This window comes from Oenanthe melanoleuca, chromosome 27, assembly GCF_029582105.1.
Source record: "Oenanthe melanoleuca isolate GR-GAL-2019-014 chromosome 27, OMel1.0, whole genome shotgun sequence".
In the NCBI taxonomy this organism is placed as follows: Eukaryota; Metazoa; Chordata; class Aves; order Passeriformes; family Muscicapidae; genus Oenanthe; species Oenanthe melanoleuca.
Window position 1 is genome coordinate 2,408,668 of NC_079360.1, and position 25,940 is coordinate 2,434,607.

The 25,940-nt window shown below is 46.8% G+C and overlaps 1 protein-coding gene across 1 annotated transcript in view; it reads left to right on the plus strand.

Moving 5' to 3' along the window:
• Window positions 1-24,936, plus strand: part of LOC130264135 (M1-specific T cell receptor alpha chain-like) — a 215,500-nt gene extending 190,564 nt beyond the window's left edge. Inside the window, exons 5-8 of the mRNA XM_056512153.1 lie at window positions 20,562-20,825; window positions 21,765-21,812; window positions 23,750-23,859; window positions 24,328-24,936. Coding sequence (XP_056368128.1) covers window positions 20,562-20,825; window positions 21,765-21,812; window positions 23,750-23,859; window positions 24,328-24,333 — 428 coding nt within the window. The 3' untranslated portion in view covers window positions 24,334-24,936. The remainder of the gene's footprint in view (window positions 1-20,561; window positions 20,826-21,764; window positions 21,813-23,749; window positions 23,860-24,327) is intronic.
• Window positions 24,937-25,940: the final 1,004 nt, after the last annotated feature.

Consider the following 25,940-nt stretch of genomic DNA (forward strand, 5'->3'; position numbering starts at 1 on the left):
TTTCCTGGATACTTCATGCTTTGAATGTATGCAAGTGCTTGGACAAACCTAGAGAGATCACAATCTGCTTACCTTGCTTTAAAATCTAGTCACATTAGCTTTCCTTCCATGGAGGTTGGATCCATTTTTGTTTTTGTAATTTTTGCAATTATGTTACATAATTTTTCTATGAGAGAGATGCTGTGGTGTAATTACTGCTCTAGAGAGATTTGAAAGACTGCCTGGTTCTTCTCTTCTTTTCCGCTGAACAAACCAGGCTGCAGAGCACTTCATGGAGAAGTAAAAGCTGGATTAGGCACTGAATTACCCAGAGCCCCATTTTCCCATGTAGCAAGTGCTGCACTTTTGGATCAGTGTTCAGTGACTGGCTCACACAAGCTGTATTTTTGGATGTGTCACCAATGGCCTCAAGGGTGGTTTTTGTTGGCTCCTTTCTCACTGTGTGACTGATGCCTACAAAGTCACCTTTGGCAAAGGGACAAAGCTGCTCGTGAACCCAAGTAAGAATCAGGTTTTTGTGTATTTACCTCATTTCTGGTGGGTCTGGGTTTGAACAGCACAAGGGCTTTGTGCACCATGGCCTGGGAAGCCAAGGAATCAGCTGGGTGAAATGCACCTTTCTGATTTAAATTTCTCTAATCCTTCTGGGATTGTCTGTGCATCTGGTGCATGGTGGCAGCTGCAGACAGCCCCAAGGGCAGATGGACACCTGCACCCTCTGGAAGCAGGACTTCCCCAGGTGCTGTGCCCACAGCCCCTGCTCTGCTGTTCTCCTCTCTTCTGCCATCCCAGCAGAGCAGGGCTTTGGGGCTGGGATCCCATCTGGGAATGTCCTGGCAGGGCCTCCTGTGCCAGGGCTCACTGCAAAGTCCAGGGGCTCCTGGTTGTTCTGGGGAGGATCTTCAGCAGCCCAGAGGCTCCTTGGGCTTTTTGTTAGGGCAGGAAATGCTGTGTGACAAACAGCTACAACACACTGACCTTTGGCTCAGGGACCAGACTGTCCATCCAGCCCAGTGAGTGCTCAGCTTTCTTGTGTCTCCTCTATAAAAACCCTTCCCTGTCCTTGGAGCACCATGTGCACTCTGGTGTTTGGGGAATGGCAGAGCACATTGGAAGGAGAACAGAGATGCTCCTTCATTTCTTGCTGCTGATGGGAACCTTCAGTGGAGTTTCTGAGATGGTGGAAATTCACCAAAACTCCCACTGGCACAAGGAACTGTGCTTGAAACCAGGGCTCAGGAGTGGATTTCCCCTTGTTCTGGGTACCAGCAGTGCCTTTGAGCCTGTTGGATCAGGCAGCTGTGCAAGGGCTTTGTCCAAAGGCATTTGCAGGGCTGACAGGGACATTTGGTGATTAAGTGTGTCCAAAATGATCCTGTGCAGAGAAAGCCACCCTTTCCTGTAGAAAGGGAACTGTGTTTTCAGTGGGATCCCATGGACAGCCATTGACTTGGGAAACTAGGATGAAAGCCATCCCAGACAAGTGAGGACAGGCAAGTTGTATTCACTGCTGTGATAAATCCTCCTGGGCTGTGTTGGGAACTCGTTGGCACGGGATGGAGTTGGAGCGAGAGTGCAGGGATGGCCACAACAGACAGGGCTGGGAAGGACATGCTGAAGGACATGGGTTCCATCTGTGGGGAAGTTTGTTGTGTTTTCTCTGGCTGCAGAAGGGACCTGGCCTCAGCAAGGCCATGGATTCCCTCCTTCCCTCAACCCTGCCAGCCCCTGCTCTCTCCTTTCAGCCAAGCAGACACAGCTCCTGAGCCCTCCTGCTCAGGGATGGACAATTCCTGCCATGGCCAGCCAGAGCTCTGGAAATGGGGCTGGGGTGCTGATGGCTCTGTCTGGCACAGCCCAGGCAGCTGCTCATTTGCTCCCCAGAGGAAAGGATGAATTCCCAATGCTCCTGTTTGCAGCACAGTCCCTGCTGCAGATGGCATTCCCCAGACTCTTCCTTCCAAGGCTGCAGGGATTCTTGGCTCCCAGGACCTGCTGTTGGTTGGCAGCAGCTGCTCTGCTGCAGGCTCCTGGAGGAGAAGTGGCAGCAGAGCTGATGGTTTTTGTTGGGCTCTGAAGGACTGTGTGATCTCAGGGAACTACAAAGTGATCCTGGGGTCGGGGACACGCCTGGATGTGAAGCCCAGTGAGTACCAGAGCTGCCCAGAGGGGCCAATTCCTGGGCCCTGCTGTCCCTGTCCTCCCTTTGCCCTTCCCTGGGCCCTTCCCTGCAGCTGCCTGGAGCAGGCATCCCGGCACAGGAACACAATCTACTGCTGTGTCCTTCCTGCCCAGCCTGCCTTCCTCTTCCTCAGCAAGGCCAACTGGCTCTGGGCTGCACCAAGTGTGCCCAGCTCCAGGGGCAGCCACGGCTCTCAGAGGCACCTCTGAAAGCAGCCAGAGGCAGAGCTGGGCAGTGCCCAGGAGCTCCCTGCACAGGAGCAGCTCCCCTGGCTCTGGCCAAGCATTGCCATGGCTGGGACTTGTCTCTGCTGAGGGGCTGAAAGGAAGGAAAGGCAAAGGGAGCTGCTGCTTGGCAGGCAAGAGCTGGGGAACAGATGTTGCCTTGTTGCAGGGAATGGCACCAGAGTGGAGCTTGGTGTGTTGCATTTCAGGCTGTAGGAGAGATGCAAAAAGGATAATGCAACATAGTTCCTCGTGTAATGGAGAAGGAAAAGAGAGCTTTATTTAAAGAAAAACTGCACTTATATAGGGTACTTTGTGGAAAACAGAATAGAAAAGGCTCACTGGTCCAAGAAGGCATCACCTCTTTGAAATCATGCTTTGTGCAAAACATCATGTCTCTCACAGGTGTTCAATATTTGTTATAATTTCTTGTCCTTGAGCAGGATGAGAACCCCAAGGCTTCAAGGCTGCCTTTTCCCTGGTTCCCAGCAGTATCCAAAGATAAGGAAGCTTTGCTGGTGCCTGGATTTGCAGGTGCTTTGTGCTTGAGATCAAGTGCAGGGCTGGCAGAGGGGTTTTTGCAATGCAATGTGTCAGGGTGTAAATGTGGCAGCCAGAGTCATTTTTGGCAAGGGGACAGTGCTTTCCGTGCTGCCAGGTGAGCAAACCCTTATTCCTGCAAAGTGGAATTGCTCCATTTCTCACTTGTTCTGGGTTGTCTGCAGGGGCATAGCTTTGGGAAGCACAATGTTTGCAGCCCTGCCATTCCCCACGTGTCCCTTGGATTTGCTTTCCCCACATGGCCCCCTGCCCTCTGCTCTGTCCCAGCATCAAGACTCTTTTTTCCAGAGCCTCTGGTGCCTGGAAGCATTTCCAGGAGGAGGATTTGCTCTTTAGACAATGTGCCATGGGCATGGGAATGCCATGCTGATAGTCCATGAGTGCAATTCAAGGAATGGCCCAGCTGAAATGCAGAGCAAGGCTTTCAGCACTGGGGCTCCTCTGGCACTGCAAAGATTCCTCCTGGGGCTGGAAATCTGGGCTGCTGGGAGGTGCCCTGGGTCAGGGACCCTTCTCCAGGCTGCCTCCAGGGCCTTCTTGCCTTCCCTTTTGCCACTGCAGTGCCAGCAGTCTTTGGGACAGGAATCCTAAACTGTTCCCTCATCACTCAGGGGGAGTTTCTGCCCATCTCTGGTGTGATTGGTGAGCACAACCCAGGGCAGTTATCCCCAGGGATGTGAGCAGGGAAATGGGCTTTGGGCAAAGAGAGGCCAGAGAAGATCTCTAGAAATCTGGGTGTGTGTTTGGAGCCTCTTGCAGGGGCAGCTGCAGGGCTGGATGGATCCCAGCCCATTTTGTAATGAGCTGTCTCACAGTGTGAGTGCTGGAAACTGGGGAAAGCTGACCTGGGGGAGTGGAACCAGACTTGTCATTGCCCCAGGTGAGTTGTGTCCCCTCTGAGCCAAGGTGGAGCCAGCACAGACAATGTTGAGCTCCATCTGCACCAAGAGCAGGGCAGGGGCTTTGTGGAGAAATTTGGATGCAATTTCACCCAACAATTCTGTCTGGGGTTTGTGCTCCAGCACCAGCAGCCCAGGACAAGTAGCGAGGAGAGGAAAGGGGCTTCTTCCAACTTGTGCTGGGAGAGAGAAATGTCCCTCAGGCAGGGCTGGGCAGAGCCTGAGGGAGAGGAGCTGCTCTGGGGAGGCTCCTTGGGCTTTTTGTTAGGGCAGGAAATGCTGTGTGACAACTACAACAAGCTGACCTTTGGCTCAGGGACCAGACTGTCCATCCAGCCCAGTGAGTGCTCAGCTTTCTTGTCTCCTCTCTCAAAAACCCTTCCCTGTCCTTGGAGCACCATGTGCACTCTGGTGTTTGGGGAATGGCAGAGCACATTGGAAGGAGAACAGAGATGCTCCTTCATTTCTTGCTGCTGATGGGAACCTTCAGTGGAGTTTCTGAGATGGTGGAAATTCCCAAAATCTGCCACTTGCTTGAAACCAGGGCTCAGGAGTGGATTTCCCCTTGTTCTGGGTACCAGCAGTGCCTTTGAGCCTGTTGGATCTGAGAGCTGTGCAAGGGCTTTGTCCAAAGGCATTTGCAGGGCTGACAGGGACATTTGGTGATTAAGTGTGTCCAAAATGATCCTGTGCAGGGAAAGCCACCCTTTCTCTGTGGAAAGGGAACTGAGCTTTCTGTGGGATCCCATGGACAGCCATTGGCTTGGGAAATTTGCGTGAAATCTTCTTTGGAGTTTCTCTATGTGTTGGAAAAATTCCTGGATATTTCAGGCTTTGAATGTATGCAAGTGCTTGGACAAACCTAGAGGGAACAAAATCTGCTTTTCTTGCTTTAAAATCTAGTATAGGTACGTTTCTATCTTTGGCTTTTTGTTTGTTTGTTTGTTTGTTTGTTTGTTTGGTTGGTTGGTTGGTTTGGTTTTTTTTGTTTTTATTTTTTTGCTTTTTTCTGGGTTTTTGTTTTTTTGTTTTGTTTTGTTTTGTTTTTATTTGTTTTGATTTTTTTATTTTTAATTCTTCAAAGATTTTAGATAATTAATATATAAGAGGAATGCTGTGGTGTAATGACTGCCCTAGAAAGCCAGAAAGACTGCCTGGTTTCTCTTTTATTCTTCTGAAAATCCCAGGCTGCAGAGCACCTCATGCAGAAGTAAAAGCTGGATTAGACACAGAAATAGCTAGAGCCACATCTTCCCATGTAGCAAGTGCTGCATTTTTTGGATCAGTGTTCAGTGACTGGCTCACACAAGCTGTATTTGTGGATGTGTCACCAATGGCCTCAAGGGTGGTTTTTGTTGGCTCCTTTCTCACTGTGTGACTGGTGCCTACAAAGTCACCTTTGGCAAAGGGACAAAGCTGCTTGTGAACCCAAGTAAGAATCAGGTTTTTGTGTATTTACCTCATTTCTGGTGGGTCTGGGTTTGAACAGCACAAGGGCTTTGTGCACCATGGCCTGGGAAGCCAAGGAATCAGCTGGGTGAAATGCACCTTTCTGATTTAAATTCCTCTAATCCTTCTGGGATTGTCTGTGCATCTGGTGCATGGTGGCAGCTGCAGACAGCCCCAAGGGCAGATGGACACCTGCACCCTCTGGAAGCAGGACTTCCCCAGGTGCTGTGCCCACAGCCCCTGCTCTGCTGTTCCCCCCTCTTCTGCCATCCCAGCAGGGCAGGGATCCCATCTGGGAATGTCCTGGCAGGGCCTCCTGTGCCAGGGCTCACTGCAAAGTCCAGGGGTTCCTGGTTGTTCTGGGGAGGATCTCCAGCAGCCCAGAAGCTCCTTGGGCTTTTTGTTAGGGCAGGAAATGCTGTGTGATTCTGGCTACAACACGCTGACCTTTGGCTCAGGGACCAGACTGTCCATCCAGCCCAGTGAGTGAGCAGCTCTCCTGGCAGCTCCCAAATCCCTGCTCTGCCCTGCCCTGGCAATGCTTTCACCCTGCTCCTTTCCTTGCTGCTTTGCACACCTGGAACCCTTCAGTGCCAGCCCAGGCTGGGAGCTGCCCTCGTGTGCTCTGCAGGGGCTGTGCTGGCACAGAGGGAATCTCACCCCGGGCTCTGTGTGAGCACTGCAAAGTGTCCCCTGTGCCCTGCTGGCACTGTCCATGTCCCCTCCCCAAGGCTGCCCTTCCCAGGGCACAGGAGAGCACTGCTGGCTGCCTTTTGTGCTGGGATTCCATGGGACCAGCTCCTCTCTTGGGGCTGGGACAAAGGCAGCTCTCAGACCTTGTGTCTCCTGCCATGATCCCCTTTTAGCCCAGGAGGGCCAGGCTGAAATGTGCAAGGCAATAATGTGGGGTGTGAATGTTGGGAAGCCTTTCTGCAGGCACAGAGAGCCCTGTGTCCTATCTGTGGCCATGGAAAGCTGTGAGCTGCTGTGGGAGGAGGACTCCAGGCAGAAAGGTGTCTTGGGCATGGGGGGAGAGCTCAAAGAGCCAGAAACGTGGGAGCTGCTGCCAAGTGTTTGTTCCCTGAGCAGCCCTGGCTGCTCCTGCAGGGGCTCCAGGCTCTTGTGGGCAGCTCTGGCTGGGCCTGGGCTGTGGGGCAGGAGATTGTCACAGCTCAGCAATTCCTGATTTCCCTTGCCTTTCCCTGCTTCATTCCACCTCTGCTGGGAGAGACAAATATCCCTCAGGCAGGGCTGGGCAGAGCCTGGGGGAGAGGAGCTGCTCTGGGGAGGCTCCTTGGGCTTTTTGTTAGGGCAGGAAATGCTGTGTGACAAACAGCTACAACACGGTGACCTTTGGCTCAGGGACCAGACTGTCCATCCAGCCCAGTGAGTGCTCAACTTTCTTGTTTCCTCCCTATAAAAACCCTTCCCTGTCCTTGGAGCACCATGTGCACTCTGGTGTTTGGGGAATGGCAGAGCACATTGGAAGGAGAGCAGAGATGCTCCTTCATTTCTTGCTGCTGATGGGAACCTTCAGTGGAGTTTCTGAGATGGTGGAAATTCTCCAAAACTCCCACTGGCACAAGGAACTGTACTTGAAACCAGGGCTCAGGAGTGGATTTCCTCTTGTTCTGGGTACCAGCAGTGCCTTTGAGCCTGTTGGATCTGACAGCTGTGCAAGGGCTTTGTCCAAAGGCATTTGCAGGGCTGACAGGAACATTTGGTGATTAAATGTGTCCAAAATGATCCTGTGCAGAGAAAGCCACCCTTTCCTGTGGAAAGGGAACTGTGTTTTCAGTGGATCCCATGGACAGCCATTGACTTGGAAAACTGGGATGAAAGCCATCCCAGAGGTGTGAGGACAGGGAAGTTGTATTCACTGCTGTGATAAATCCTCCTGGGATGTGTTGGGAACTCGTTGGCACGGGATGGAGTTGGAGTGAGAGAGCAGGGATGGCCACAACAGACAGGGCTGGGAAGGACATGCTGAAGGACATGGGTTCCATCTGTGGGGAAGTTTGCTGTGTTTTCTCTGGCTGCAGAAGGCACCTGGCCTTAGCAAGGCCATGGATTCCCTCCTTCCCTCAGCCCTGCCAGCCCATTCTCTCTCCTTTCAGCCAAGCAGACACAGCTCCTGAGCCCTCCTGCTCAGGGATGGACAATTCCTGCCATGGCCAGCCAGAGCTCTGGAAATGGGGCTGCTCTGGGGTGCTGATGGCTCTGTCTGGCACAGCCCAGGCAGCTGCTCATTTGCTCCCCAGAGGAAAGGATGAATTCCCAATGCTCCTGTTTGCAGCACAGTCCCTGCTGCAGATGGCATTCCCCAGACTCTTCCTTCCAAGGCTGCAGGGATTCTTGGCTCCCAGGACCTGCTGTTGGTTGGCAGCAGCTGCTCTGCTGCAGGCTCCTGGAGGGGAAGTGGCAGCAGAGCTGATGGTTTTTGTTGGGCTCTGAAGGACTGTGTGATCTCAGGGAACTACAAAGTGATCCTGGGGTCGGGGACACGCCTGGATGTGAAGCCCAGTGAGTACCAGAGCTGCCCAGTGGGGCCAATTCCTGGGCCCTGCTGTCCCTGTCCTCCCTTTGCCCTTCCCTGGGCCCTTCCCTGCAGCTGTCTGGAGCAGGCATCCCGGCACAGGAACACAATCTACTGCTGTGTCCTTCCTGCCCAGCCTGCCTTCCTCTTCCTCAGCAAGGCCAACTGGCTCTGGGCTGCACCAAGTGTGCCCAGCTCCAGGGGCAGCCATTTTACACAGAGTTTTGAGTTGGTGACAAATAGAATCTTCTGCCCTGGAAGCTGAAATGTGAACAGGAGCATGGGGGTTTTTGTAAGGGTAGGTTTGACTGTGTGACCTCAGGATATGCAGGTAGACTGACCTTTGGAAGTGGAACCAGGCTGCTGGTAAAGCCCAGTAAGTATCTCCTCACCAAGTACAGACTGAATGTTTTAGGTTTTTCTAATTGGATCTTCCTTAGAATACAGAGGGAAAAGCTTCTTTACAACTTGCAGGAAAGAGGGCATGGGGGAGGAGAGCACATTCTGAACAATTAGCTTCTGACTGCTTTGCCATGTTGCTGGGAGTGGAACAGCTCTGAAACTGCTCCTGTGCTGAAAATCAGTCAATGTGTTTGTGCTGTGGAGCACCTCAGTTAGAGGAGCCCTCCTGGGGAATGTGTTTGCATACATGAATAGCCTTTGTTTATTCAGAAGAGATAATGCAGGGTCTGCAGGAAGGGCTGAGATATTTTTAAATTAGTCATTCTAAGAAAGCAATTTCTTATCTAAGGGATGATTTTCCATGGAGGCCCTGTCCATGTTTCTGCTCCTTGCACAAGGCCCAAGAGGAGATCCCTCTTTTGAGGGCCAAGGTCCCAGTGCTGAGTGAGGAGCTGTGATCAGCACTGTTCATCTTCTCTGCAGGGCACAGAGATGTTCCCGGGGGGATCTCTGCCAGAGCTGAAAGGGATGGCCAGCTGGGACTCTGACAAAAAAATGCCCAGGCAGCAAAGCACAGCTCTGCAGAGAATCAGCCTGAGAGGAGACTGACAGGGTTTTTGTTGTGGAGGCAAACAATGTGTGGCACTGGTTTTGGCAACAAGGTCACTTTTGGAGGTGGAACTCAGCTCAGAATCAATCCCAGTAAGTTTGAAGCCGATTCATGTTTCACCTGTGGAACAGCTCTGTAGGCACCAGTCAGTGAGAGGGGAGGGAGATGGATTCCACCTATGGTGAATTCTGCTGTGTTTTCTCTGTCTGCAGAAGGGACCTGGCCTCAGCAAGGCAGGCAAGAGCTGGGGAACAGATGTTGCCTTGTTGCAGGGAATGGCACCAGAGTGGAGACTGGTGTGTTGCATTTCAGGCTGTAGGAGAGATGCAAAAAGGATAATGCAACATAGTTCCTCGTGTAATGGAGAAGGAAAAGAGAGCTTTTTTTAATGAAACACTACACTTATATAGCGTAGTTCGTGCAAAACAGAATAGAAAAGGCTCATTGGTCCAAGAAGGCAACACCTTTTTGAAATCATGCTTTGTGCAAAACAGCATGTCTCTCATAGCTGTTTAATATTTGTTATAATTTCTTGTCCTTGAGCAGGCTGAGGACCCCAAGGCTTCAAGGCTGCTTTTTCCCTGGTTCCCAGCAGTATCCAAAGACAAGGAAGCTTTGCTGGGGCCTGGATTTGCAGGTGCTTTGTGCTTGAGATCAAGAGCAGGGCTGGCAGAGGGGTTTTTGCAATGCAATGTGTCAGGGTGTAAATGTGGCAGCCAGAGTCATTTTTGGCAAGGGGACGGTGCTTTCAGTGCTGCCAGGTGAGCAAACCCTTATTCCTGCAAAGTGGAATTGCTTCATTTCTCACTTGTTCTGGGTTGTCTGCAGGGGCATAGCTTTGGGAAGCACAATGTTTGCAGCCCTGCCATTCCCCACGTGTCCATTTGGATTTCTTTCCCCACATGGCCCCCTGCCCTCTGCTCTGTCCCAGCATCAAGACTCTTTTTTCCAGAGCCTCTGGTGCCTGGAAGCATTTCCAGGAGGAGGATTTGCTCTTTAGACAATGTGCCATGGGCATGGTAATGCCATGCTGATAGTCCATGAGTGCAATTCAAGGAATGGCCCAGCTGAAATGCAGAGCAAGGCTTTCAGCACTGGGGCTCCTCTGGCACTGCAAAGATGCCTCCTGGGGCTGGAAATCTGGGCTGCTGGGAGGTGCTCTGTGTCAGGGACCCTTCTCCAGGCTGCCTCCAGGGGCTTCTTGCCTTCCCTTTTGCCACTGCAGTGTCAGCAGTCTTTGGGACAGGGATCCTAAACTGTTCCCTCATCACTCAGGGGGAGCTTCTGCCAATCTCTGGTGTGATTGGTGAGCACAACCCAGGGCAGTTATTCCCAGGGATGTGAGCAGGGAAATGGGCTTTGGGCAAAGAGAGGCCCGAGGAGATCTCTGGAAATCTGGGTGTGTGTTTGGAGCCTCTTGCAGGGGCAGCTGCAGGGCTGGATGGATCCCAGCCCATTTTGTAATGAGCTGTCTCACAGTGTGAGTGCTGGAGACTGGGGAAAGCTGACCTGGGGGAGTGGAACCAGACTTGTCATTGCCCCAGGTGAGTTGTGTCCCCTCTGAGCCAAGGTGGAGCCAGCACAGACAATGTTGAGCTCCATCTGCACCAAGAGCAGGGCAGGGGCTTTGTGGAGAAATTTGGGCTCGTTTTAATTTCTGAAGAAAGAAGCGGGAGGCTTTGTGTTTAATGAATGTGTGCTAGAATTGTGTCCATGTTGTGGAAAAGAAGTATTTGAAAAGTGACAATTAAAAGAAATGCAGGCGTAGGGATTTTTAAGAGTAAATAAGATTTCTGAGATTTTTGTCACTGAACTCTGTTGAAAACTTCAGTCCACTCAAAAACAGGTTAATGTTTGCTTGCAAAGGGGGATCACAATGACGTTGAAGCTGTTGGCAAAAAGCAATAGCAGTGATATCTTGGTTACTGCTGGGAACTGCAGTACTGGAGCTCAGAGAGCAGGAATGGGAATGACACCAGCTGTGGATCCTTCCTTTTAGCTGTGGGGATTCTGGGGACGTGTTTGGACACTCCCTGCTAAATTACACCCTTTGGGGTAAACATGGCACTGCTGGGGTATGGGTTGGACTTAATGGTCTTGAAGAGCTTTTCCAACCTGAAGAATTCTGTGTTGCTATGATTCCAAGTGATTGCAGCCTGCAAAGGAGGGTGGACATTGCAAGAAAAGTGAGCAGAAAGGTGACACAGGCTGGTGAGACCTGACAGCAGCAGCTGCCAGGAGGCTCCAAACACAGCCTGGGGGGTTGTGTGTGCACACAGGGATGCAGAGATGCTGCTGCTGCATGGAGAGAGAGGACAGAATATACAGATGGTGAATTAACCTGGCAGAGGAATGTGGCTGAAGGAAATGCTGACTTATGCTGAGGTGATAGCCAGTAGTGTTGGTGATAGCCAGTAGTGTTGGTGATAGCCAGTAATGTTGGTGATAGCCAGTAATGTTGGTGAGCATGTGTGGATTTGCTGGAGGGTAGTGGGGCTCTGCACAGGGACCTGGATAGGCTGGATAGATGAGCCAAATCCAACAAGGTGAGGTTTAACAAGACAAAGTGCTGACTCCTGCACTTTGGCCACAACAACCCCTGCAGCACTCCAGGCTGGGGACAGAGGGAATGGACAGTGTCCAGGCAGAAAGTGACCTGGGGGCACTGATGGACGGCAGGCTGGACATGAGCCAGCAGTGTGCCCTGGTGGCCAAGGCCAATGGCTCCTGGTCTGGATCAGGAATGGTGTGGCCAGCAGCAGCAGGGCAGTGATTCTTCCCCTGTGCTCAGCACTGGTTGGGCAGCACATCGAGTGCTGTGTCCAGTTCTGGGCCCTCCAATTTAGGAAGGACATGGAGGGGCTGGAGCGTGTCCAGAGAAGGGCAACAAGGCTGGTGAGGGTTCTGGAGCACAAGTCCTATCAGGAATGGCTGAGGGATCTGGGGATGTTTATCCTGGAGAAGAGGAGGCTCAGGGAGACCTCATCACGCTCTACAACTCCCTGAAAGTTGCCTGTGACCTGATGGGGGTTGGGCTCTGCTCCCAGGTGACCACTGACAGAATGAGAGGACAAAGCCTCAAGCTGGCTAAGGGAAGTTCAGGTTGGACGTCAGGAAAAAAATCTTCACTGAAAGAGTGATTTGGCACTGGGACTGTCTCCTCATGGAGGGGATGGAGTCACCATTCCTGGAGGTGTTTAACAAAGCCTGGACTGGCACTCAGTGCTGTGCTTTAGTCCATGAGGAGGTGTTAGGTCATGGGTTGGACTTGATGACCTCAAAGGTCTTTTCCAACCCAGTTCTTCCTGTAACTCTGTGAGCTGCTTCCAATAAAACCTTGCCCTGCCATGTTCTCCAGCCTTCACCCAGCAAACACATCCCAGGGCAGCATTTTGCAAAGCACTGTGCCACAGTGCTATTCTGGGACTTATGGCAAGCTTACATTTGGAGCTGGAACCAAACTCATCGTTTCTCCAGGTATGTCTGAATTCCCAGGTGGAAGTTCTTCTTTCACTTCACAAGTTATTTTGCCTGTTTTGCCACCCCACAATATTTTAGCAACAGAACTATGAATTTTCAATTGGTATTAAGAGCAAATTATTTCCATGGCTGCAAGTATTTTCTCCCCTCCCAAATCCTGAGAATGAACACAGCAGAGGTTTTTCATGTGCAAGAGGATTTGTCTTGGAAAGCCAATAGGAAGTGGGCTCCTACATTAAGCTCTTCAAGCAGAGGAGAAACAAAGACAAATGGTGAAATTTTGCACAGAACATGAAAATGCAGAGAGGTAAAACTGGTTTCATAAAGCTGTAATAGGTAAAAAGAACTTTTTCTTGTATGTGGATAGAAATAGTTGGAGATAACCAGACTCATAATTGTATGAGAACACAAAAAAATGCCCATATTGGGTCTGTGCTTTGGAGATCCTTGAGCTCTGACTGTGGGAAGTGGTTTCTGTTATTATATAAACACCAGACAGTCAGGAAGCTTGGGGAGCTTGACCTCAAGAATGGCACCAAGTTCATGGCACAGCCAGCTTGTCCTGGGGATTTACCTTGCCCTGCAACATCCAGGTGAAGCTTGGAGCACATTGGAACTGGTGGAGAACAGCATGATCAGCCTCAAAACTGAGGGTGAGATAAATATTTGGGTAGAGGGGAAATAGGGCAAGAAGCAAAGTTAATTACTGGAAAGATGAAAAGGTGACCCTTGCCACAAAATATTTTTTCTGAACAAAAAAGGATGGATAATTGACTATTGCTTGACTATTGCTTCTACAAATCTATGGAAAAAAAAAAAAAATCCCCCAAACCCCTACATCTCTTCTCTTGTTTGAAAGAATGTAATATATCCCAAGATATCAGTATTTTTTGTAAATGTATCAGATTTTCCAATCTTCTTTAAAATATATTTAGGATTGTTTAATATCTAAATTGAGTAAGTTTACTTTTGAAAAGTAATATTTCCATTTCTTAAAATAGTAGTGATTCTTAAGATAATTTCAACATGATTTTTCTCTTAAAGTTAAAAACCCAACAACATGGGGAAAGAATTCCTTCTGGAAACCTCTTAGGAAAATCCTCTTATTTTAAATAATCCCTCCTGACCCTCTTCAAAAACATCTGAGAGAAATGAGAATCTCAAGTTTACATGGAACAGTCAGCAGGCTAAAGGAGTTATAAATGAGAGCTCTGAGTTCATGTAGGTGTCTCCAGATTTCTCATTATGGCCACATCTGTGTGCAGCTGCTCCAGATCTTGCTCTGGTCACACCATGGGGATGTCCCTGGTGCATTCTAAACCTCAGGGTTTAGTGGCAGAATGAGCAATGATCCCCCTGCCCCAAAGAATTGAACACCAATTTTTAATTAAGTTTTTCTACTCAAAAACTTAATGGAAACTCTGTTCTGGAATCACTCTTGACTAATTCAGATGGCAAATCCAACAGAATGGGATGATGGAGGTTTCACTGCACCATCAGTCCCTAGGGCAGCTGTGAAGTAACAGGAAATAAATTAATTTTTGAGAGAGGAATCTGACTAGAAGAATAAATAAATGAGGAATAAGTTGGAGAATAGAAGTTGTGGTGCAGCTGGCTTTCTGGGACCAATGGGACAAATATGACTGAGGGGAATATTAAGGAGAGTATGTTTGGGAGTGCAAAATGCAAAATACCACACAGAAAGAAAGTTGATAGGTGGAAAAGTCCTGGGTGAATGGATCTGTCTGTTGATAGAGATAAACAAGATTTCTTTTGGTGGAGAATTTAATTGCTGAAGGTTCCATTCAGGGCTGCTCTAGATATTGTAGAGGCCTGTGCTGTTGTGTGGTTATGGAAATAATTACAAACTCACATTTGGATCTGGGACGAGACTTCTGGTTTTGCCAGGTACATTTACCTTGATTTTTTTACTAATTTGTAAGTTTTTTAATACACACCCAGATCTGGGGAATGGCAGCTCTCAAGGGCATTGTAGCCCAGCTCAAGCAGTGGCATTTAGCTCAGGGCAGCTGTCCAAGGGCAGGCACAGGCTTCCAGTGCTCCCCTGACTGCACTCCTGGCAGCAGCCAACACAGAGCCTGGTTCTGCTCTCCTGCACAGTCACTCCTGGATTTGTTCTCTCTCAGAGGGTCTATCCGTGGCACTTTTATTGGCCTCAAGAAAAGTCATGGGTTATACAGGTCAGATGGAAATGCACTGAAAAGCAAGGATGTTTATAATATTTACATTGCTGGCCAGGAGCCAGGGATGTGCAGCCACAGCCCAGAAAGCCAGCTCCATCCTGGGCTGCATTGCCAGCAGCATTCCCAGGAGATTGAGGGATTAATTGATTGATTGATCCCTCTCTGCTCTGCTCTGCCCAGGTGAGACCCCACCTGCAGAGCTGTGCCCACCTCTGGGCTCCCAGCAAAGACAAGGACCTGCTGGAGTGGATTAACAGGAGTGCCACAAAAATGCTTTGAGGGATGGAGCAGCTCTCCTGTGGGGACAGACTGACAGGGATGGGGTGGTTTAGCCTGGACAAGGCTCCAGATAGATCTTATTTCAACCTTTCAGTACCTAAGAGTACTTACAGGAAAGATGGAGAATAAGTTTTAAAAACAACCTGTAGCGACAGGACAGAGAGTAATGGTTTTAAACTAGAAGAGGGTAGATCCAAACTGGAGTTAAAGAAGAAATTATTTTACTATGGGAGTGATGAAACATCAGTGCAAGTTGCCCAGAGAGGTGGCACATACCCCATTCCTGGAAATATTCAGTGTCAGGTTGGATGGGGCTCTGAGCAATCTCAGTTGAAGTTGTCCCTTTTCTACTTTGTATTGCACGAACTACCCTATATATAACAGTAGTGTTTCTTTTAAAAACGCTCTCTCTTTTTGCTTCTCCATTACACAAGGAACTATTTTGCATTATCCTTTCTGCAGCTCCTAAAGCCAAAATGCAACACATGGACACTGTGTTATCCACAAATATTGCAGGGGATTCTGTTTGGGACTGGGACTTGCAGCTTTGCTGATCTGTCACAGCTGCAGTACCATTGGTAACGCTCCAGGCATTGCAGGCACTGGGTGTGAATTCCCAAAAAATGGAGGCTCCAAGACCTAGACAGGGGCACAATGTGCCACTGAAACCTTTGAGGACATAACTGTAACCTCACAGAGGTTTTCTGGGTCATGTGAGTTATAGGGATGGAGAGGGAAAAAAATATTAGGAAGAAGAACCTTGTTGGTGATCAAGGCACCAAGGTGGTAGTAAATGCTCAGGAGAAAAGCTGGGCTGAAAGGCTGTAACCCCAACTGCACAGCTCAGTGAACTGGAATTTCAGGTGATATTACAGGTGGAAAAGCAAAATGTTCTTTGTATTGCCCCAAAATATATAACACCACACTACTGTAACCAGGTAATGAATGGACATTTTTTATTTTTGATCCCTGTGCTTCTGATTCTGATAATCTTCTAGTGGATTTATTTGGTACTTTGATAGTGTCTGAAGTCAGCATATTTCATCATTGCTCCCTGAAGTTACCCCCTGCTCTGGACTGTGTGTTGGCCTGGCTGCCAGTGTGCATTGCAAAAACCTGCCCACATTTTTGTAGAGGCTGGCACCAGTGTGCCAACCAGGGATACACAAAACCCACATTTGGAACTGGGACCCAGCTTGTTGTCACCCCAAGTAAGTTTGAGCTTTCTGTTCCATATTAGCACCAGGATTGGTACATCATTTTTTTATTGGGTAGATGTGATTCCTTTTTCTCTGATCCCAGAATGATATGGTTAAGGGATAAAAGGGGTTTTAACTCAGGATTTAATAAGGATCCTTAGGTGCAACAATTTGTCTAGATGGAATACTCTGAAGTGTATACACACAGTAGATTTTGTGTACAATTTTATAGACCTTGCAAATTAGCATATCTGACAGATTCCCTAATGAGCGGTGTGACATTTCCATATTCTAATGTATTCCCCCCAGGTGGGCCTGATCTTGGTTTACAGAATGTGCTCTGGAGAGAACCTTGCTTTCTCAAGGTTGTGTAAGGTTTTCTGGCCTCCAGCTGTGAGGCCTTTAGGATGTTTGGTCTGGCCTAGCAGAATACCAGGACTATGCTAAAATACCAGGCTTAAAGAATTACAAGTATGTATGCTAAGAGTACTGAGAATACATAAAAGATATATTTAAAAAGGGCAAATAATCATATTGGCATCAGATGGACCAGGGGTTTCATGGGAGCATATTCCAACTTTTTTCCAGCTTTCCTTGGCAAAACCATTTGGGATAGAGATGCTTTCTTGGAATGGCAGGAGGGCTTGGCTGTGGTGTGGCAGTGACCCCCTGCAGGACAGAGCAGTGAGAGAAAGGTGATGTCCACCCAGCTTTAATAGCCATGGCATGGTGACTGCAGCTTCATCCCACTAAGGGCTTAGAGACTGGATTTTCTAAGGCTTAGCCTAAGAGAACACACCATGATCTTACTTTTTTAAAATCCATAACCATTGTATGATTCCAAGATTTTTTTTTTTTTTCTGGAAACAAAATCTCTGCTATATATAGTTGAAAACTTGGTCTACCAATTGAAAAACCTGATTTTGGAAGAAAAAGCAGAGAAAAGCATTTTGTGAAAATGACAGAGGTTCTCAGGAGGTTCATGAGCAGCCATTTCAAGTCTTTTTGTTTTGAAGAAATTGTCACACAGCTAGGTCAGTCACCTGTGAAAGAGTGGATAAGATCAGCAGAATTGCTCCTTCTGACCCCCAAAAAAATCTTTTCTTAGCATTGTTGAAAGGAGGAGATCACAGCAATTCTCTCCTGTTGTTTAGGTGGTGCCTGAGTAGATCCATACATGAACACAAACAGGGTATTGCTTCCCAGTAAGAAAAAATATATTAAAAATTCATCTCAATTTTTTCTGAATGTGAACACATGCTAAAAGCTCAGGATTTGTCCTGGTTTAGTCCTAGAGAACTATTTGTTCTGTTGGCACTTGATTTCTCCTCACATACTGGGTATCTTCCTCTATTAATTCACTGTTACTTTTGGTTCAGTGAGAAATCATTCCCTTCAAAGGTTTGTGAGAAACACTTTGAATAGTTTTGGCAGTTTGATTTCCCCAAGTCAAGATTTTTGAGTCCCTTTCTAGACTTTCCCCATGGAAAGAAAATTGCTTCATCTGGGAGCTAAGCTGTCTTCAGTATTTCTACAAGATGACAAATTTCTCAGAGGACCTCTGGCAGAACTTTTGGAACGTGCATTGATGGAACATGATGGAAACATCACTAAATGTGTTGTTAATTCATTGGAGCTGCTCCTCTGGGGACAGGATTGGCCTGTATGAGTGGGCAGGGGTCCAGGTGTTCCTGGAGTGGGGCAAAACTCCAGGCTGGCTCCAGCTGTGGAATATCATGTCTCAGGCTGAGGAGTGGTACGAGCACCAAAAATTCTGTCACCAGTTCCAGTCTGACCAGAGATGCAGATAGGTTGCTTTGGAAGGAATGGAGAATGTGATCATTTTCTGCATGATACTACCTGGGAAGGAAACCAGCTCAGGATTCCTACTACAGTTTGGAGGGGAAAAAAGAAAGGGCACAAGTCTCAATCTGATGTTGGAACAGGGTTCAACTCCCCTGAAATCAGCCTCTAGTCTCTGTAGGCTGGGCAGGAATAGCATTCCAGCAGCTCCTGCTCTTCCACCTGGAAGACATCCTTCATTAAAGATAAAATTAGGCAGCATAGAAAGCTCAGAGCATCATTATTTATTATTAATTCTCACTCTTTCCTGTGAATAGAGGTCATAAATAAACAGCATCTCCAGCACAGGCTTGAGCTTATTAAGATAGAATAACAGGTGACAGGGCTGTGGTTAGAGTAGATGTTGTTCACCAGAAGTATCTCAAACCCTCACAGCAGTGGGCAAAAACACCAAGGAACTTACAGGAACTGAACTGCAGCACCAGAACAGAGGCAGCCACCACTCTGAGTAAGAACAGGAAACTAATATTTTGCAAAACTGCTGAAGCTTCCTGTGAAAAACAGATTTTACTGATTTATGTGTTCAAGATCAAAGCATTGCATAGAGAAAGGAAAAAAACACCCTAATTTGGAGAGATGTAGATATTTATCTCTTCAGAAAGCATAGGACTCATGATGAGAGAGGAGAGCAGCTTGACAAATTCCTCATTTCTCTTTTATTTCTGTGTACCCCCTGGCTAATCTGTATTTTATATAGGGATCTATCAAGCTTTTTACCAGCTTCTGCCTTCCTAACAAACAATCACTATTTCCAAAAAACTAACTGGGAGTATGGGCGGTAAAGGAGTCCCAACAGACATCAGGCTGAATTTCTGCATACAGAGAATCTCATCAGGTTCTTCAAAGCCAGGGCAAAGCTAGAATGGATGAATTAGAATTCAGGAGATGGGCCAGAGAATGAACCCTTGGGATTTGTGGATTTAATTTTTTTTTTTCTGAGATTATACTAATAGAGAAGTATGGCTATTTCTCTGAGGTGGCAACAGCTGGGAGCAGAAAAAAAAACCCTTTATTTCAGTGATAAAGAGGATTTTGAGATGCATTTCCCATGAGAAGAAATGAAAATTTCTTCATCTGGGAGCCAAGATGTCTTCAGTATTTCTACAGTATTTATCAGTGAGGTGTGTGAACAGGGAGAAAGCAAAGATTAAATTCAACTCTCAATCCTACACAGTAACACTTATCAGTTTACAAATGTGAACTGAAGCTCTCATTGAAATCTGTGAAGGCCAATGGAAAATGCAGCCATGGGGCTGCTGAGAGCCCCAAACCTGCATTGAGACTACAATATGTCTGTAATATTTCATTTAGTCATCATGAGACCACTGCAGTGTCTGGAACATTTTACTGTCAGCCATGAACAAGGACTTAGGAATGCACCTTCTCTTAGAATCAGATGAAATGTATGCTTAGAGTACAAGTTTATAAAGCTAAATATGCAAAAAAGGGTTTAACCACAGGTTGTGTTTTGATACATGTGGAAAATCCCAGTCTGACTGAACTTGCTAGCAGAGTTTGAAACCAGGAAACAGTAATGAGCCCCAGGTGTCATATCTGCAGCCTTTAGTGCCTCAAACCCCTCTCTGCAGGGTAAAATTTTGTAAAAAAAAAATTGGTAGAAGAGGTGGAACGTGATGAAACATTTGTTGGTGTCCCACTTTTGTCCCACTGTTCCTATTTTGCTTCTCAAGCTTCCTGCTGTAGCAGCACCATCTGTGGTCTGCTGGTAAATGTGGACACCCTTAGGGTTTAGCGGTTGATCCACTGTCCCTCAGGACACAGGGGGAAGGATTTTGCATTTGGTGGATTTGACCAAACATTTGTAGAAAAAGCAGAATGGCCCTGGGCTGTCTCAAGAATCACAGAATCACAGAATGGTTTGGGTTGGCAGGGAGCTGAAGGACCAAGTTCCATCCATGGGCAGGGAAATCTGCTGAGACTGGCTGTTGTCTCCAGCTTCAAGCACATCCCTGGGTGCCCCCAGGCCAAGGTGCCAGAGTCCAGTGAGCTGCTGAGAGGAATGGCCAGGTTAGGTATTGTCTGATTAGGAACAGCAAATAATGCAACAACACATGCTGCCTCTTCCAAGCAGCAAGAAGAAGCAATTATTGAAAAGCCATGGCATTTATATAAGATAGATCATGCAAAACAAAGTAGAAAAGACTCATTGGTCCAAGAAGGCAACACCTCTTTGAAAACATGCTTTCTGCAAAATATCATGAGACACTCACACAGCTCAGTGGTCAACACCAGGTGTTTGTCTGTGTTGTTCTTTCTTCCTTCTCTTGTTTGGATTCTGAGAAAAATCCCCAGCCTGAGAAAGGTCCAAGCTGGAGCTGAGAAAGCCAACAGCCTGGGAAAAATCCAGGTTGGATTTTTCCATGAGCCTTCAGCAGTGTCCACAAGGCATGGACATGCAGGGTGTGGATGTCCACAAACCGTTTCAGATGCTCCAGGAATTCTGCCTGGCCACTCTGTCAAGAGAAGGATGATGTTTCTGCATCATCCACTGTAGATGTTTGGTTCTCCAAAGGTGTCCTGGCACAAGATCCCAATGAGCAGGCAGCATCCCACTGGAATAATGTAAATCTGCATTCCCAGGTGGCTGTATGTTAAACTGAAGGAACAGTGAATGTGCAATCTGACCTAATGACTCCTTTTCTCCCCTTGCAGAAGTTACTCCATCTCCCTCAGTCTACAGGCTGACCTCTAAAGATGACCAGAATCTGGAAATGTGCCTTATCACAGATTACTCCCCTGAAAAGCTCGATCTTAACTCAGCTGAGCAGCACACATCTGCTGTTGTGGAGGTGGAAAGTGCAGAGAGCAGCAAGGAATCCAGCTACCTGTCCACCTACTGGGCCAAGAGGGATGAGCTGCACTGTGGTGCCAGGCACGAGGGCTTTGGAGAGCTGCAGGGCGAGGACCCTGAGAGTGGTAATGGCATTTCTGGGGCTGTGGGCAGGGTTGGAGGTGCTCTGGGTGCTGCTGGTGGGAGCAGGACTGGGCTGCACCTCCCTTGAGGCAGGAAAATTAATCCACAAACACCAGAGGTTTATGTCCAAAAAGGAGACAGAGGAGTCCTGTAACTTTATTCAAATAAAGGGAGAGGCCATGGGGCATTCCTCTAGGATGTCTCCAGTTTTTGGAGGATGCAGCCTCCTTTTTATCCCATTTTCCCATCTGCATTTCCCTCTCTCTTTCCCCACTGGCAGAGGTACTTGAGAGGCACAGACTTCCCAGAACACCTGATACCTGAGATTCCCCTCTAATGTATAACCCTGTCTTTTAATTTTTAATTCTTATAAAATTCATAGTTTTTCCCCCATTGCTTCCTTCAATATCCAATTTCATTAACCAGCAAACCTACAGTCTGTTTGAAAAGGCAAATATCTTTTTCCATTCATCAATCAGTGGAATCCTTCCCATTGTTTCTTTTATCTCTTAGTGCTGGTTTTATCCACCAGCAGACCCACAGCTTGTTTGTAAAGACAAATCCATCATTCCTCTCCCAGCCCTGCAGGCAGTGCTCCACTATGGTCCCACAAGACACAGGAATGTTTCCTCATTTCTTCTGTTTTCTCTCTCCTTCCTCCTTGGTGCAAATAGGATTAAGGGTCTGGTACAGTCAGAGCAGAGACATCTTAAAAACACACTGTATGGGGATAGAAATCTTGAAATTCCTTTGTCCAAAGGGACACTGAAGTTTAATTTGATCATATTTTATGCTTGCCCTTAAAAAAGGAGAAAAGAGTATTTATGGGAGGGTTTGTTGGCCAGAAACTCTAATTCAGTCCTTCCAAGCAGAGATATCTTTATAGACCTCTGAAGAAATACATTTTTGTTATTAATCAAATTTATTGTTACTCTTTGCAGGTGCCAGTGCTGTCTGTGTCACAGGGCTGTCCCCACACTTCAGGACAGGTATGTAAAACAGCATTTTAGGAGAAAACTCTGGCCTGACTAAAGCAAATGTCTTCCCAAGTTTCTGCTGCTTTTCCCTTGCTTGTAGATTTATTTTTGAAGCAGCAAAAAGTCAGACAGAAGATTTCCAAAAGGGCCCCCACAGGCTTTAAACATCAAGGCTGAATGTTGTGGTGTTAATGCACCTTCCTGACCCAAGCTGATAATTTAATGCAGTGCAGGCAGTGCCCAGAGCTCCTGCTCTGACTCACCAGAGTGACTCCACTGCTGCTGTGAGTCAGCACTGCCTCAGCTCAGCTTCACAGGAGCTGGGTTATTCTGGGTGCACAAACACCTAATGAAACCAGAGCTCAGCTGGTGGTTTCTGTGCTCAGGGCTCAGCACTGCTGGGGCACCCAAGCTCTGCCCCAGCTCACTGGAGGGCTCAGGGCAGTGCTGCAGTCCCAGCCTCTGCTGCTCTGCCTCTTCAAAGAGCAGAGCCTGAGCTGCCCTGCTCACACAGCAGCTGAGATCCTGCAAATCTTTCCAAAACACGCTGCAGGAAAATACTCATCAGTAAACACGGCTGATTCCATCAGCCTTTCAGCTCTCTGAAAGGGTCTCACTGATGTGAAAAACAAGATTCACTTTCCTGGTAACTTAAAAATGGTTTAATAATAATAAGGAAAGGAAAGGAAAGGAAAGGAAAGGAAAGGAAAGGAAAGGAAAGGAAAGGAAAGGAAAGGAAAGGAAAGGAAAGGAAAGGAAAGGAAAGGAAAGGAAAGGAAAGGAAAGGAAAGGAAAGGAAAGGAAAGGAAAGGAAAGGAAAGGAAAGGAAAGGAAAGGAAAGGAAAGGAAAGGAAAGGAAAGGAAAGGAAAGGAAAGGAAAGGAAAGGAAAGGAAAGGAAAGGAAAGGAAAGGGAAAAGGAAAAAGAAAAAGAAAAAGAAAAAGAAAAAGAAAAAGAAAAAGAAAAGAAGACAAATAGGAGACAAAGACAATTAAGCAAAGGGTTAATGGGGCTGGGTGCTGGGCATTCAGCCAAGAGCACCCTAACTCAGAAAACACTTGGTTAAATGCATCAACATGTTGTATATTCATAGACCTTTATGCATTATTCAAAATCAACCCTCCCCCACCCCAATCTGTAAATCAAGGGGTTTTTTTGTGGTGCCTTTCTGTTGACTGCTCCCTCATCAATAAATTCCTTCCCTGGAGTTCTGGTTATCTTCATCCAGACAGGATAATCCAAGAATGTGAAGAATTTACTGATTTTTTTTTTACCATTCTCTGAGTTAGTTATATGAACAAAAGCTTTTTACATCACCATGTTATAGTCCAAGTAAAATATATTTATCACACTGCTATTTCTAAGTTTTATTAATAACAGAACTAAAAGAAACTATATTCATTTTTTAAATTTTTTTTATTCATTTTATATTCATTCATAAGTTTTCCAACATTATACATATAGCATTCATTTTAATATTTGTGAAAAGCTGATAATATAATATGTACTTGTAACACTGATAAACACACAGTGAGTTTTTACTGACAGTTCCTTCCTTCTCCAGGGCAGATCAATGTATTTTTAAATACAAATGGTTTTGTAACTTCAGATTAATATAAAATTGAAATACACTTGTGTTCTATGATTAAAATCAAAATTGATTTCCCTCTGCCCATCTTCAAAACAATTTAGAGAGAGGAAGGAGGGCTGCCTGCAGCATCCTGGGTTCACAATGCACAGTATTTCAAACCAGTTAAGTGGATGGCAGACTGGCATATTGGATAATTAAGTGGTTATTGAATGGAAGAAATTGAAGTCTCTGAGTCCTGCTCCCTGTCTGTTTCCTGTGCTCCCAGTGGAGCAGCTCTGTTAAACAGGTTCAGTCTGTGGAACACGAGGATGTCTCAGTGCTCTTGTGACTCTCATTTTCTGTTTTTTTTTTTTTTCCAGATGAACGCCTGAACACACTGTCTCTATCACAGCTGGGCCTCAAAATAGTTTTAATGAAAGCAGTACTTTTTAATGTGCTGATGACGATGCTTGTGTGGAAGAAGAAAAAGGTGAGTATGATTGGGGGGGTCAGAAAACATCTGTGAGAAAACATCTGGATTGGTTCTTCAGCTATGAATGCTCCTTCTCTCTGGAATTGCTGTTTGTGCAGCCTATCCACACTTCTTTTGTCTGCCAGCAGTAAAATCCCTCCATTCCTCTGGCCACACCATTTTCACCCACCCCTCAAGTGCTCTTCCTTGTCCATAAGAATGTTTTTTTCCTTTCAAGACATTTCTCCCTTCTATTTCTACATCCCTCCCTTCCCTTGCCTGAATTCACCCATCAGATTTCTTCCCTCACCTGTCTCCAGCTGGGAAAGTTTGATGGTTATTGACTTTAATATAAATCCTATTATATTAGGTTTTGTCCAGTGTCTGTTTCTTCTCTTTCTCTTGCCTGGACACTTCAGCTCTACAATTGTGCAGCTGTGACTGTAACCCAAATAATGATTTAACACACTTTTGTTTTTGTTACAGGACTGAAAGTGGTGCAGTCCTGCAGTACCAAAACCATCAGAGAGCATCGTGAGCAGGAGGGAGCACGGGGACATTCCTCGTGCAGAGGACATCATTGCTGTTCTTATAAACCACTCCAGCCATTATATTATAAATTGCTTTATTTGCATTGCTTTAAAACTACTCAAAAGGAAACATTTTCAGCATTCTGCCCTCCTGGGTCATTCACCATACAGAGCCTCTTCTGCATGAAGCAGACTTTGCTATAATCACACCCTGCCAAGCATCACTGTTACTTGCATTAAAATGATGAGTTCTGCCTGCAGCAATGCAGTTTGTTAAAAACTGCAAGCTAAATATCACCTGAATGGGAACTTTTCCCATTTGGGTAGCTTTAGGGTATTCGTGTCTCTTACAAACCTTTTCAGGTGCAAATGAAACACTTTGAAAAACAAAGGGAAACTGACTCAGGATACACTGTCCTGCCAGGCTTTGCTAGATCAAAGCAAAATATCCCTTTTTTTCCCCCTAAAGGATGAGCTGCAGGTCTCCCAGAAGTCCCAAATTCAGTGAAATTTTCACTTCAATATCACAGGGAAAAAAAAAAGAAAAATAATATTTTTTATTATTTTTTAAAAAGTCTATCTGACCATAAATCATCTTGATTTAAACAAGTTTAATATTTGGCTTTCTGTTTAGTAAAAATATAAACCACTTTTGTTCTTTTTGTTTACTTCTAACAACCTGATATCTCCCAAGTTCTTTTTGTAACAATTGCATGAAAATATACTGAAATATTTACTTATCCATGTGTGCCCACCTTGGAACAGTGCTTGCCTGTGGCATCTGCTAATTCATGAACTGTACTGGCACCCACAAAATGTCTTGGCATTTCTTTAGGCTGTTATCAAACAATTCTTACAAAAAAATGAGAAACTTGTTTGTCTTTTGTGTTTGTGGTTCGAGGCATCTCTCTTTCAGCTGAGCTTTGGGAGGGAGGAGGGAAGGGGTTGGATCCACCATGGAGGGTGGGAATAAAGTCCTTCTGCAGGACATCTGTGCTGTGTCCTGTGAGGACAGAGGGGAGGGAGAGGATTCACAGAATTCACAGAATCACTGGGTTGGAAGAGACCTTCAAGATCATCAGGTCCAATCCATGCCCTAACACCTCAACTAGACCATGGCACCACGTGCCACATCCTGTCTGTTTTTAAACACATCCAGGGATGGTGACTCTACCAGCTCCCTGGGCAGATCATTCCAGTGCTTTATCAATCTTTCAATGAAAAACTTTTTCCCAATATCCAACCTGTATCTCCCCTGGTGCAGTTTGAGACTGTGTCCTCTGGCTCTGTCAGTGCTGCCTGGAGAGAGAGACCAACCCCACCTGACCAAACCACCATTCAGGGAGCTGTAAGAGTGATAATGTCACCCCTGAGTCTCCTTTTCTCCAGGCTAAACAACCCCACAGTTCCTCACAGGGTTTGTGTTCCAAACCCTTCACCAGCCTCGTTGCCTCCTCTGGATGTGCTCAAGCATCTCAATGTCCTTCCTAAACTGAGGGGCCAGAACTGGACACAGCACTCAAAGTGTGGCCTCACCAGTGCTGAGTGCAGGGGAGGGGGAGCCCCTCA